Here is a 14,641-nt window from a genome sequence, read left to right as displayed (position 1 = left end):
ATAGGGGCTGGGTAAAGGGCGCACCACACATCCGAAGTTACACAGCAAACCTCTTCCTTTATATACAGGGCTACAAAAGGTTTAATAGATGGGAGAAACATTTGGATGGAAAACATATCATGGAAAATAAATGTGTTCACATTTTTGTCTCCCTTCTCCTACCCTTTAAGAACTGAAACATTCAGGATAATTCTCTTAAACTCTTGGCTTCTGCACTTGGGATTTCTAGAGAACTGCTCAGGTGTAATGCTATTGTGTAAACAGCCCCTGTTCCCTGGACAAAGCACTGGTTCTTCACTAGCCTTGCGAGCATGAGTTTTCCTGTGGTTTTCACAAGTAGTATTTTCTGAGTTCATTTAATATTGCTTTCTTGCCATAGCAGAGCCTAATGATGCACATCATCTCTCTCTCCTTGGAGACACACTGAAAGGAAATAAATTCTGTACTGGTAACCTAATGTCTGAATAAGACTCCAGCCCAAGTGTATAATAAACCTTGTGTGTATCTCTTACAAGTAATGTAACCTAAATCATACAGAATGTTAAACATGAAGTGCAGTTCCTCAGTTGTTTATAAATTGTCATAGCTCTATTGAAGTCAGTGGAGCTATGACAGTTTACACCTGTTGAAGATCTGGCCTGAAGGGTTAGCTTCTGCCCTATATCCGTTTTTAGCTCTAGAGAAGAATAGGGCAATATTTGGCCCCATATGTGCATAGATATGAAACAGTTTTAAGGAAAATGGTTTGAATCTAAATTATTAACTAATCATAGAAATATTTTGTTCTACAGCTTGAGTCAACAGTGATGCCATACCTACAAGTGTTGTCTGAGTTCAGAGAAGGAGTGCGACAAATTGCTAGAGAAAAGAAAGGTAAGGATTAACTTTTCAAACATTGTTCTGTTTTCAAGATAGGGGAGAAAAAAATGAAATGTTGTTTTTTGATTATCTGATTTACATAAATAGTGTGTCTGCTTTGAGAATAAAAGCAGCATATTTATCTATTTGTACATGTGTATACAAAAGTAAACCGGTGTTAGTTTGAATCTTTAAATCTTTGCCAGGTATCCTTTCAATTATGATGATCTTTTTCTGATGCATCTAGGTATGTTCATTTTAACCAGTTGTTAAAGTATTAAAAATTTCATATCATTGGGAGGGGATGCAGGAGTAGTATGTATTTTCTGTTTCCTGTCGTGCCCACAGTGTGTTAGGTGGTTGCAAAGAAGAAGATATGATCTCTGTTCTGAAGCCTTACCCACTCTAAAAAGTATAAATTGTAATTGTTCCTTTTATTGGATCCACCAACCAGTTTGACTGCAAACAAGTTGTTGTTTCTTTTTGGTTTGATAGCATAGTCTGTATTGCAGATCCCTAGATAGTATTTTTTTCTCTTTGGAGTATTCATCAGGAAGTTTGTTGTGGACTTTTTTCTTTTCCTTAGAAACTTTGATGCTGTTTTGCGTGTTGGCAGCAGAGCTGTGTTGTGTTACGAGTACTGTTCTATTAATCTCTCTTTGCTTTCAGTTGTTGATGAGCTCCTAATGGATTTTTTTGTTTTGCCTACCAATCCTCATGGGTTTTTATGCATCTTCAATGTATATTTGATCCTGATTTTCTTTAAACTAATTTCATGATTGAGAGAGATTCTTGAAGGCAAAATAGGAAATATTTACTTTTATTTAAAAAAAAAAAAAATGGCTTGGATTGATAATAGCTAGCAAGGAATCTGAATTCTAATTCTGTTACCGTACTGAATCTTATTAGCCAGAACAAACAGAATCTTACAACCACAAAAATGCTCTCAATAATGTGATCATTCAGATATAATGTACAAACTTATGCTGACCTAGTTGTCTTACTGGTTTCAACTTTTATATATTTTAATTTTGATTTTTTTTAATTACAGATCTTAGTTCAGAATATAAGATTGAGTGCTTTTTACTATTTAAAACATAAATAAATTTTATTTTTTCTTATGCAAAAAAAACCCCCGCAGTTGAGGTCAGCTGATTCACACTCTAACAGTTGTGAGGTTCGAATATCATGGGGCTGCTGGTAGTATATTCTCAGGAGAAGAAACCCAGTTCTGGAATTCATTTACCCCGTTGGTCCAACAGAACTCAGATTTGCTAACCGTATAGGGCATGAAATAGGTTGCTGGGAAGTGTTGTTAGATCTTTTAAAATGGTTCTCATTAGGGGCTGCAAATATTGCCTCTGAGTTTATGCTTCTTTTTTTTTTTTTTTTAATTGAGGTTGTTGTAAATTAAGGGAGCGTCTTTTTTTTAAATAGCCAGTTGCTGGCAGGATGTTAAATATGAATAATTGTGTTCTAATTTTGTAAATTCACCTAGAGGCTTACATTAATAGGTATGAGTCTTAGTTTTATAAAACTAACTATAAATATAGATGTAACTTTTTTGGTTTTGTGTTTTGTTTTTTTGTTTTTTGTTTTTTGTTTTGTTTTGGTCAGTAAGGCAATTCACAAAGCATTCTACAACCCAGGCACGTGTAATCTGGGAATCTTGCAAGAAGACCGGAGGGAGCTATAAAAAAGTGTATATTCAAACATTTATTGAATAAAATATCTTCAACCAGGATGGCCTTAATTATAGGACATTCAAATATCATGTGAATAAAAGTCTTTATCCATTTCACAAGACTAGCAGACATCTGAATGTGAGACCTGCATTATTCATTCTTAGTGGAGTGTTGATTAACCTGTGAATGTTTTTATTGATGATGATACATGGGGAAAGAAAAATACACAGGGTGTTTGCTAGCTGTACAGTGGGCAGAAATGACTCTAAATAAAATGCTTTTCATAGTTTCCAGGAAACGTGATGGGTTTTTAACTCATTCCATTGTGTCAAGTAACTTCACATCATGTGCCTTTATTTTTAGTTTTAGTACTTGAGCAACTGCAAAGTTCCTATGTCTCTGCCTTTTAAAGCAAACACATTATAGCAGATTTGCTGATCTATCACAGGGGTTAGTAATGCTAGAGAATAATTTTCTATTAAAGCTAAACATTTATTCAAATGTTTTCAAATACCATTGACTCTTTTTGCTTGTCCCCTATTTCTAACTTCATTCTTATTTGTTGGATCCCCGCAAGTCTATTATCTTTACTGTAAAGTCTTCCATTACTGAAATCTGTCTCCTTCACTTGGTATCAAGTGTTATGAGATAGTGGGTCTCTCCCTATTCAGAGCCAGAACAGAATTGGGAGAATCTACTCCATTTTCCTAATATATCAGATAGACTGAAAGTAGAAATATGCCTCCATCCTTCTTACTGTGCATTCTCTATCTTCACTATTGGCTATAATGTATATTGCTCCTTAGTCTTTCCGGGTGCCTTATGAATTAACCCTCCTCCCCAAAATTTATTTTACCAGTTCTTGGCCCCAGTTCTGTTTGGCGTCTGAAACCAATTACCTTGAAGTTCACAGCAGATGTGAAGAATGGGCTAGGGGCATCCACAGGTTCCCATAGGACTGTTGCCTGGCAGCTGGTTCACTCCTAATCAACAATGTGCACATGAGCTATGTCACTGAGACAGCACCAAATCTGTTTTTTCTATCCATTCGCTTCTGTGGGTAGCATCTCTCTTCAGTGAGAGTAACAACTTACAGTTGGTGTAACTGAGATCTGTAAACAAGTTTCCCACCCCACTTCACACTGTCTGTTAAAGCCTTTTGCTGTTGGTGCTGAAAGCAGAGAATTGGCACAGTTCAGCCCTAAAGTAGTGCATGGAGCCACTATGCTGACACTTCTACAGGCACCAGTTGATAACATCCTCTTATAAATTATGAATTTCTCATGTATAAATTCCTCATTCTCCTCTACCCTGAAGGATTTCTCCTGCTTCTTATATTTAATTATTCATAGGTTCAGACTGGTAAATATTTATAACTCAAGCACACACTGTTTTTATTATACACTCAATAGATGTATCATTAATTCCATGCAGGAGACATTCACCTAGACTCATCAACACCTTTCAGTGTTAACAGAAAATGAGCTAAACTGATCCCTGGTTTCACTCGTTGAATTTTTTAGACTTACAGCAACGATTAATTTGGCCTGCTCTGCCCACCTACCCAGGATAAAGAAAAATAATTCACTGCAGATAGACTGCAGACTAAAGTAAATAGTTCTTTTTAAAATGGAAAATTTTCATATGCACACAAAGGGCAGGATTGATTCTAACTCCTCAAGCAAAGAACAGACGAGATACAGGTTCATAACATCATGCAAAGGCAAGGACTCTACATTTAGTAATTTAAACAGTGAGGAGGTGTGCATCTGCACCTACATATGCCAGGGAATAATAGAAGAAAATAGACCCAATAAAATAATAGCTTACTTTAGCCCAATTAGCTATGTTGATTCCCGTATCTCAGCCTCATAATGGATATTGAAGATTTCCCCTGGTATGTGCAAAATATTGAGAGTTATCATCAAATGTTACTGTTTCTTATACAACATATCTACGAAGAATTACTTGGAAGTGTTGTTCAGTATATTGAACCTACTGAAACATGGGTTCGAGAACAATTTACTGGGGGGAAGAATTTACTTATTAACTCATGATCTAAATTGACTCAAGTAAGCTTGTCACAATTAGCCTCCTTTAGGAGAAAATGCTTACTATGACTCAAACAAGGATAATCATTTGGATTGCCAGCAACATAAATACATCCAGGAGCTCTAATGTCTGTACTTCCTCTTGGTGTTGTGTGAACTACTGCTGCTTCTCAAGTAACCAATGTATTTCCTCTTTTCGTCACTTTTTTTTGTTTCTGAGTAAATACCTGTAGTTTTTTTCTCTCTCTCTTTACTTATGTCCTTTGAGCGGTATCTATTTTTAATTCTGAGACCCTGATCACTTGTGGCCATTAACATCCAATGGCACTTCTGCAAGAAAAGAGATGTTAGCCATGCTGTCCTGGCCATTTTCCAATTCAGTTAAATCACATTCTCCTAAAATCAATCAGTGCTTCTGCAAGTGGCTGACTTGGAGAAGGCTAGAGTGAAATGAATAATGAACAGAAAAGTCCTCTGGGAAGGATAATTTTCCATAGAAATGGCCAATGCCTTTATGTATCACAGCTTTGAAAATGTGAGATATTGAGAAGATACAAGAAAATAGCTTCTTCACTGTCCTGTAGGTGGGATAGATGTGATTCAGAAGGGCAGTGGTTCCTAATTTCTCTTGTTAGAAACCCTCCAGCAACAGGTAGGTGGATTGGCACCTCCCTACATACGCTCATGCCATGTCCCGGCAAAGCTGCTGTGTCTGTTCTCAATACTGTCCACTTTCTCTTCTCAGCTCTCTCTAGTCCTTTCCTTTCTTGTCTTGTCCTTTTCTTTAAAAATGAATAAAATTGTAAGAAGTACTTTTTTCCTTGGGAAAGCTTTTAGTGTATTTTTCCCTCCCAACTTGTTCTGCCACTCACCAGCAGGCTACAAGCTAATTGGGAGAGGAGACATCTTTTGATAGTTTTGTGTTGCTGCAAGACCTGATTTTGCAGCTGAGCTGTGTTACGAGCGCAGAGACAAACTCAATGCCTGGTGTGACAAGCTGCTTCCAATACCTATAGCACTGTACACAACCTATTCCTGTGGCTATTTTTATTAGGGACCACACATCACAGGAGCCAGGGAGGTTTCAAGTATTGCATAGGGCATTAATCACAGCACTAAACTCACAAAGAGCAGTCAAGTGGCTCCAGGGAGGGTACAGCTTTTCCCACTGCCTTTAACTTTCTTGTCCTGCCCCACACCATCATAGACTAGGGCCTGGTCTTTTGTCGACAAAACAATCCTAGTGTACACACTGCAATGACCCTTTTGTTGACAAAACTGCCCTGTTTTGTCGACAAAACAAAATCACCTAGACAAGAGGCATAGAGCCTTTTTTGCCAAAGTGTTTGCGAAAAAGCACATATAGACACTGCCCTTAGGTTATATCACTGAAAATAGCCTCCCGATTATCACAGCATGCCATCGTGAGTGCCGCTCTGGTAAACAGTTTGAGCTTGGCTGTCCTGCAGCCATCTGCCTCTGCCCCTCCCCTTTCAAAGCCCCAGGAAGTTGTAAAGTTAACTCACTGTGGAGTTCACTCCACAGCGCAGCAAATTCAGTTCTGCCTGCCTGCCCTAAACTACAGGAGAGGGGTGTAACACCTGATGTGCCATGCAGAGCCTGGGAGGAAGGTGGGGGCTGTGTCCCTCTCCCAGTGGGTGTACCGGACCCATCTCTGCTGAGAGGGGTAGGGGAATGAGGGATGCCAGCTATGAGCTGTCTGTGAAGCAGCTTCTGCCTTGGGATTGGTTGCTTCCAGCTGCTGTTGTCTGAACTTAAAGTGTGTGTGTGTGTGTGTGTCTGTCCGTCTGTCCGTCCGTCCGTCCCCCTCACTCACTCACCCTCCCGCCTCCCCCCACTTCTGTGGGCTTCTTGTATTTGTGTTTAGCAGTGTCAGGTTGGCTGATAGGGCAGTTTAAAAGCAGCTGTCAAACCAGTAGGATGCCCATAGAAAGATGGAATTCAGAAACCTTCATCATGTGATACTGTGCCTGTTTCATGAGGCATTGCAAACCTTCCCAAATCACGCTGCATGCAGTTACACAGTGGGATAGCTACCCGCGGTGCACTGCTCACTTTGTCGACAAAAGAGCCGATAGTGTGAATGCACTCCACGGACAGAAGTAGACAGTGAAGATAGGCAACAGCGATTTAATTACAGCAGTGGCTGTATGCCGGCAAAACTTTTGTTGACAAAATTTTCTAATGTAGACAAGGCCTAGGATGGTGCCATCCAAGTTAGGAAATGCTGCATTAGGGAACATTGCTGTGAGAAGTTCTGAAACAGTAATTCAATATAGGAAATAGAACTACTAACAAATGCTACCATGAAATAAGGCAACGTTTTCATTCATTTAACAATCAGCCTGAAAGAGATTGTAGATAGGAAACAGAGATAATGGGCAAAGGCATTTAATAGCTAAATCTTTTTAATATATAAAAAGCTAAAATAAAGCTCTGTGTAGTCCCATTCTTTCTTGTCAGTTCTGGTTTCTTTCAGCAGTAATTGCACTTCCCTGCTTTGCAAGCCGAAACTAAAACTCAGGCAATCCAGTCAGCAAAAATATGCTTTAATCTAGCCTCCAAAACATTGTGTTCGAAACAAAATGTCAATAAAGATTTGCTAAAAGCTTATCTGAATTAGTGAATCAATATTAAACATTAGGCTGCCTATCTTTAAATCTCTCTTCCCCGTCAACTGTAAGATTCCTCAGCAAGGTTTAGAGGAGGGATCTAAGGCACTTGGAAGCAGACCTCAGAGGAGTCTTAATATATATTTTTGATTATGCGGGGCTGGAGATTCAAAATACAGTTGAACGAAAATGTTATTTCAAGCTCCAGCAATTACAATTTCTTTATTAAAAATCTCTTTAATTAAAACTAAAGCATGTTAAATTATTTTCCCTGACTGACATGATCAACTGATAGGGGGTGAGCTTCAAGTCTTTACAGCATTTATTCATGTTAACTTATCCTTCCCTCCCCAACTGCATATTTGTTTCATCCACCTTGTTGCATCATGTCATTAATGTAGAATATAAACTCTTTGGGACTGGTTTAGTCTTTTTATTGCATGTATGCTGCACCTAGTACAGTGGTCCCTGATCCTTGATGGGGGCTTTGAGGCACTACAAATAATGGTATCAAACATTTAAGTATCAAACATTTAAGCAAGATATATCCTGTTTCACCCACTTGTAGTTGAGTTGGCTTTCTGTGAAAGAGACTTGCAGTCATGACATCCTTTTTTTTAATGTAACTTGCAGTGATTTTTAATTATACTTATTGATATTCTGGAAGATAAACAATTAGATGTAGCTGGCAAAAACAGTGACTCTAGCTTTTTGCTTATAAAATATTCAAATTATAGCTCCACTTTTACAAAATTACTTAACTATGTAATGAAGTGAAGGAAGAAATGGTTTTGATAATTTTAGTGAGAAAGGAAACACGAGGAGACATGATCAAAGTATGTGCAATGCTGAAAGGTATAGAGAAAGTGGATTGGGAGCATCTCTTCCCTGTCTCAGAATTCAAGAGTAAGGGGACATTCAATGAACTTAAAAAGTGGCAAAAACTTTTGAAAACTAATAAAAGGATTATTTTTTTCACACAATGAATAATTAGACTGTAGAACTCATTGCCATAAGAAGTTATTGAGGCCAGCAATTTAGCAAGATTCCAAAAGGGACTGAACAATTATATGGATATCAAGAATATCTAGAGTCGTCATAATTAATAACATTTTGAAAGTAATATAGACTTCATGCTTCAGAGCTTGTCAGTCTTTAACTATTAGAGACCTGGATGAGACCTTATGTGTGGAGGCAGATTTTCCCACAACTGCCTACTGTGGGATTCTTGCACCTTCCTCTGAAGAGTCTGGTTTTGGCCAGTTTTTGAGACCGTATGATGGACTAGGAGGACCTTGAATCTGGTATGGTATGGCAATTCCTATGTTCGTAATTCTTATAGGCAGTAGTCAGACACCAAAGTTGCAATTTTTCATTTGTTGTATGGAATGGTGAAAAAGTCATGAATAGCATGCTTAAGTAATTTTAAGAGACAAATTAAAAAGGTACAAAAGGCTAAACTCACGAAATATTTTCTTAAAATGCTTAGATAAGGAATTGTGTTTAGGATTAAAAATCATGCATTGTAATGCCACGTGATTAAATGTCTGTTTAACAGCAACTGCGGGACTCCTGGACCTCTAAGTAGCTGAGTTATCTTGTTGGTTTTCTGAAGTAGTGGCAGCATTTTGGGAAGAGGTGACAAATTCCAGTTCCATCTAGAAGAAACATGCTTCTCTGTTATGCAGGACAGGTTCAAGAGATTACACTGAGCCAGAGGAAGGAAGAACTTCTAACCTTACTTAAAACATCTATCATCTAAGAAACAATAACAACAACAACAACAGAGAAAAGAAATTGGTCTAACTGTAGTAATTTTCTACCTGCATTAAAAAACTACATAGAGTGGAAGAGAAGTAAATTTTCATTTTAAATCTATCAAAACTTTTAATTTTTCTGTGCATTGTAGTAACTGAAGTACTGCAGCTGAGTGATGCTCTTCGAGATGACATACTTCCTGAGCTTGGAGTTCGATTTGAAGATCATGAAGGTAGTAGTCTGTGTTTGTAAATTATAGTTGTTTTTAAAATTGGTGTATTTATTTCATAAGATATTGAAAAATGTCAGTGTGATCAAGAATAATCAGGAATCCTTGTCAAACTTACTGAATGCACAGAGCTTTAACAGATTTAGTTTTTAAACATTTAAAAGCATGCAAATAAAATGTATGTTTGAAGCTTTGGGTATGGTACTTAGCTCCTCAGCCATTTCTGAACGGTCATTTGGTGGTATTTGCATTTAACTTAGTAGCTTAATTTGAAAATACTACTGCAGGATATGTTTCAAGAAACGTTTGTGATACCAGACATGCAAGTGTTAGAACCTGCTATGCATTTCTTTTTCTTCGTTGTTTCTCTAGGACTTCCAACTGTGGTCAAATTGGTGGATAGGGAGACCTTATTAAAAGAAAGAGAAGAAAAGAAAAAGGTTTTACATTATTTTAATTATTTTATGTTAAACTAGTTTGTGTATTATATTATTTTGCTCAAGTAAAGTAAAACACACATACTTATTGATATTACATATTTCCTCGCTGATTTATGAGAGAAATGGCACACAAACAAAATGGAAAATAGCACACACAGACTGATAGCAAAACTCAAGTGGCACTTGAGAAAAGAATATGAGAACTGCTTGAAAGAATGTTATGGGAGATTTTAATATCTTTTCAAGTTTCAAAAGGCTTTATACAATTATGTGCTGGGTATAGTTTATTTATGCTTTTGTCTCCCTAGCAGAATAATTCCTGTGAGTGATTTATTCTGACATATTTGTCAATACAAAGCAAAGGCAAATATTTCCATATAGTTAGACTGTACTAATTTGACCTCTGCTGATAAAAACAGAATGAAATTGCTATGTATTCATTAATATAGCACTGAATAAGGCAGGGGTCCTGTTGAAAAAATAGCATGCGATCATGTAATTAAAGACTGAATCATGATGCATACCCACAAAGGGGTGGAATTAACGCTGCACAGGAACCTTAATTCTGGTATTTCCTAACTTTGCAATCTTAATAGTCTTCTGATGTATTTTTTCATGTATAACGTGTAGGTTTTTAAATAAAGTGGGGGAAATTGCAATTCCATCATTTGGAGTCATACTTATTAGAGCTGGTTGGGACATGTCGGGTGTTTTCCATGGAAATTTAGACTCTTTGGCAAAAAATCAGAAACTGAAAATGTTCAGCCAAAATTTTCATTGTCACAGTGCCTCATGGGAGTTGCAGTTCAGGTGCTTTGTGCCCTCATTTATTTCTGTGGACGGAGCTACTTGCCCAGACTACAATTCCCCTGCTGAAGCATGCTCAGTCCTGAAAGACTCTTTGGAGAATTTAGGTGCCAAACTAACAAGTCTCAGCATGTGTAAACTGAGACTTTTCAGAGGTTCATAACTTGGCCAAATTTGGACACCTTTCCATGGCAATAGCAAAAGGCTCATCCCCTGATACAAAGATAACCCTCCTGCCAAATTTCAAATCCTTTTTTCGAAGCATGGAGCACTAGAGCTTCACAGTTGTAAGAATTATTTAATGTGGGCCAAATAATGTATTTGATCCTTAATCTCTCTCTCAGCAATGGCTGAAACACTTCTGCTGAAACTTCCAAAAATATTTAGGCTGCGGCAGACACCAGGCAGGGAAAATTTCAGTGTGAAGAGTTAAAGTTTGGCAAAGGCATAAGCAACTGAAAGCAGGGTCTTATAATGGATGTGTTGAGCAACCATAATTATAGATAGCTTTACCAGCTTTGCCTATAATCAAATACCTAAAACTTAGAGCTAGTTGGCTACACTAATAGAAAATAATTTAATGCAATGGTTTAATTTTGATTGATTAATGCTGTTTTTCAAATTGACTTTTCATAGATTGAAGAGGAGAAAAAAAGAAAGAAAGAAGAAGCAGCTAGGAAAAAACAAGAACAGGAGGTAAATCTTCAAGTATCTTTTTAATTTACATTAAAGTGGGCATTATGTTTTTTAAAGAAATGTGTTAATGGCAATATTCTTATGCAGGCAAGAATACATTGTGGGCCAAATTTCAGTGCAGACTCAGCAGGCCCTCCTTTTTTTTTTTTTTTTTTTTTTTTGAGTGGAAATCAATGGGGTGAGGAAAGGGCAATTTTTTGCTCACAATTATTTGTGCCTACAATTTAGGTCACTTAGATGTTCAGGACTCTGATGGCACCATAAAAAGGTGGCCACTCTTTTGAAAATGTACCACAAAATGTGAACAGAGATGGTAGGTGCTTCTTAAAATATCTTGTAGCACATTTTTTAGTGCATAGTGGTGAGTAGGATACAGCATGCACAGCAGTTTTAGAGCTCAGGCAATTAAGAAATATTTCACTTAGAGAGGCTTTCTGCTTGTCATGTTTATATTTTCTTTCTCTTTTTATTACTGTATAGATATGCATGAAAACAGCATCTTTCTCCTTAAGAGTCCATCTGTTCCTGGTAATTAGGCGTCACCTGAAGTCTAATACTCTGTGAAGTCGCATTCCTCTCCACAGCATCTAACTGTAAATAGCGCAAAGACGTAAGACATCAGGTGAGGAATAAGCACCAGGAGCAGATGGACTCTTATGGAACAAAGATCCTATTTCCATGCAAATGCCCTAGTAATGAAATACAGGAAAGTGTGATCTATAAGGAAAATTGTCTGTGAATAGAATGTCACCCTTTCATGAATCTCCAAGCAGGTTTTTCCATTAGTTTTAAAATTGTTCATGACTTCACTTCAGTAGGCATAAATTGCTTTTAATGATCTTCAGGGCCACCATTTCCAATACAACAAAAGTTTGATTTTCCTTTAACATGGTTCAGTTATTTTGGGCCCCGATCCTGCTATGACCTGCATTGAGCCCTATTCAAATCAATGAGATTTCTGCTTGGGCATAGGGAAACATCTGCAATGAGCTCATAGCCAAATAGCTTACTTTTTATGTTTGTACCTAAAATACAACAAGGGCTCAAATAAACAAAAAGTACATGTGGCTTCGTAGCACATAAGCTGGTTATTCTGAACTGTTGCAAGGGGGAAACAGCACATTTCTTTTGGGTGGGTTTTTTTTGGGGAGGGGGGGAGGGAGGTCTTAATTGGATCCTAGCTGATTAACTGTTTCAACAAAATAGTACATTAATTTCTTATTCCCTCAGACAGATATGTTAAAGATTCATATAGAGATGGCCATCACTCTCCACATAATGGACGAGTGTGATGTGAGTGCTCCTTCATATGCAATTTAGATGTTTTGTGCATCAAATCACGTACACCCAGGGACAGCTTTTCAGACAAGGACAAGTGACAGTGTAATTTGTTAGGATGCCAATTCACTGTAAAGTTGTAATGAATATTTTATATTGCAGGCAGCGAAATTGGCAAAGATGAAGATTCCACCACATGCAATGTTTAAATCGGAGCTTGACAAATACTCCAACTTTGATGAAAATGTAAGAATTATGGGGAATTTTATGCAAATTGAAAAATAAGAACTTCATAACTGACTCAAGTGCCTAATCATATCCCCATTGACATCAATAGGGTGTTGCCAATTAATTAGATGGGAGCAGGTTTACGCTCATACATGTTCACTGAATTGTATAACATTGATGTCATCCATAAGTGTGTGTGTAAGAGCCATAACTTTTAGGGGGTTTTCATAACATTTCTTTGTCTCCCTGAGGATCCTGCTACTGGGCAAGACTTCTCTGACTTTGGGGGTAGAAATCTTAACGATTCCGTTGCAGAAATTTCCTGTTGGGAAACAAAGATTACACCCACATCCTGTCTCCCCACTCTTCCCACCCCTAAACTGGTAGCTTGAGGCATCTCTGGGAGACCAGGACCATTTGCATGGAGATAGTTTACCTCTTCCCACTGTGCCCCACCTTCCTGGCTGCACCGCGCCATTGGACCATGCTAACAGGTTCTCTCTGTCCATTCCCTTGGAGAGTGAAGGCAGGTGCTATTTGGGAAAGGTAACTTTTCTGACTAACAGCTGCAGGGCCAGAGCTAAGACAACATACATTATGCTGTTACTCCCTTCTATCAGTAATGCATGATTCTGGGAGAAAGAAAGAATAAAACCCCATCACAAATTCATCAGATTGACTAAAGGCAAACAAAGTATCTGGATGAAAATTTGTAAGATATTAATGTTCTTAATATTCCAGGGATTTCCTACGCATGATAGAGAAGGCAAAGAACTCAGCAAAGGACAACTGAAGAAACTGAAGAAACTTTATGAAGCACAAGAAAAACTGTACAAAGAATATCTACAAATGGTTCAGAATGGAACTGCAAATTGAGAACAAAACCAGGACATTCTTCTCTTTTAAAATAAAGGCGAGAGCTGGGTTATTATTGGAACAATAAAGAGCATATATTGATGCTCGTATTGTGTTTACATGTTCTACTGTGGGCAAGCTAAAAATACTTGTTTACATGGATTAATATATCATCTGGTTTAGGGTGTCAATAAAATTTTATTATTAAAATTAAAAAGACCCTGTAAGATGTTTGTGTTTCACAATCATTATAGATTGAGCAGTGTCTTCCCAAATAGAAGTGTTCAGTCAGCAAATCTACAGACGTTTCTTGTTCATTATTGCCTCTTCAGGTCCCTAGGTAATTTCTCATGCATGTCGATCTTTAGCCAACTTAACATCCAGTGTAGCTTGTGCTTTGGAATAGTTAATGTCACAACAAGTAGAACTTAATGAGACCTACAGCAAAGCTGATCAATTTGTCCCACAGTAAGAATCATAAATATTTCTCAAATGATTTCAATGATATTACATAGGCAGGAAGTACCATAAAGAGTTCAGCTAGGATGCTTCTGTTTCTGTTATTCAAAACCCCAAATATACACACACAAATAAATCTGTAGTATAAACTAACAGACATTGCTATAGAACTGAACTGTTGCAGCACTCACTTGGCCAAACAGGGCAATAAGGCTCCTCCCTGCTTGGCCCTGCTCAGTTTGTGACTTCAGTCATGAGGATGAGTCCAGGGACTAATCATCTGCTCTGAACTGTGGGTGGGGAGAGAATGTACAACAAAGAGTGGGAAGAAGGCTGCTCCTCCTTTCTTCTCCCCGCCCGCCGCCACCTGCCCCTGTGGCCAGAGGAACAAAGGTGCTCCACATAAAAAGGTGAAGTAACTCTCTATCTCCCTGGAGCAAGGGAGAAATTGTGAATTTTACAATTCACTGTCTGGTCTGCTCCTGGGACTGTAGTTATGCACTCTTGTACTAAAGACAGTTTTTTAAAATTAGCCAAGCCCAGGAATAGGAAACAAATGTATCTGCATTGTGACCACATTATTTCTGCAGAGAGAGTCCTGTATAACTTAACAGATATCTTTTATGGGACACAGCACCTTTAGTTAGTGAAATCCCACAAGGTA

At 37.8% G+C, this 14,641-nt stretch overlaps 1 protein-coding gene across 2 annotated transcripts in view; it reads left to right on the top strand.

Annotated features, from left to right (window-relative positions):
* CARS1 (cysteinyl-tRNA synthetase 1) overlaps positions 1-13,621 on the top strand; it is a 51,150-nt gene extending 37,529 nt beyond the window's left edge. For both annotated transcript variants that reach the window (XM_067540626.1, XM_067540627.1), the window contains 6 exons: positions 792-873; positions 9,137-9,217; positions 9,587-9,654; positions 11,098-11,157; positions 12,598-12,681; positions 13,405-13,621. In XM_067540626.1, coding sequence (XP_067396727.1) covers positions 792-873; positions 9,137-9,217; positions 9,587-9,654; positions 11,098-11,157; positions 12,598-12,681; positions 13,405-13,539 — 510 coding nt within the window. In that variant the 3' untranslated portion in view covers positions 13,540-13,621. The remainder of the gene's footprint in view (positions 1-791; positions 874-9,136; positions 9,218-9,586; positions 9,655-11,097; positions 11,158-12,597; positions 12,682-13,404) is intronic.
* The last annotated feature ends 1,020 nt before the right edge of the window (positions 13,622-14,641 follow it).

This window comes from Emydura macquarii, unplaced genomic scaffold (genome assembly GCF_026122565.2).
Source record: "Emydura macquarii macquarii isolate MOO-44397 ecotype Brisbane River unplaced genomic scaffold, CSIRO-AGI_Emac_v2 contig_587, whole genome shotgun sequence".
In the NCBI taxonomy this organism is placed as follows: domain Eukaryota; kingdom Metazoa; phylum Chordata; order Testudines; family Chelidae; genus Emydura; species Emydura macquarii.
Note: the sequence above shows the minus strand (reverse complement) of the source record. Positions and strands in the feature narration are given on the sequence as shown.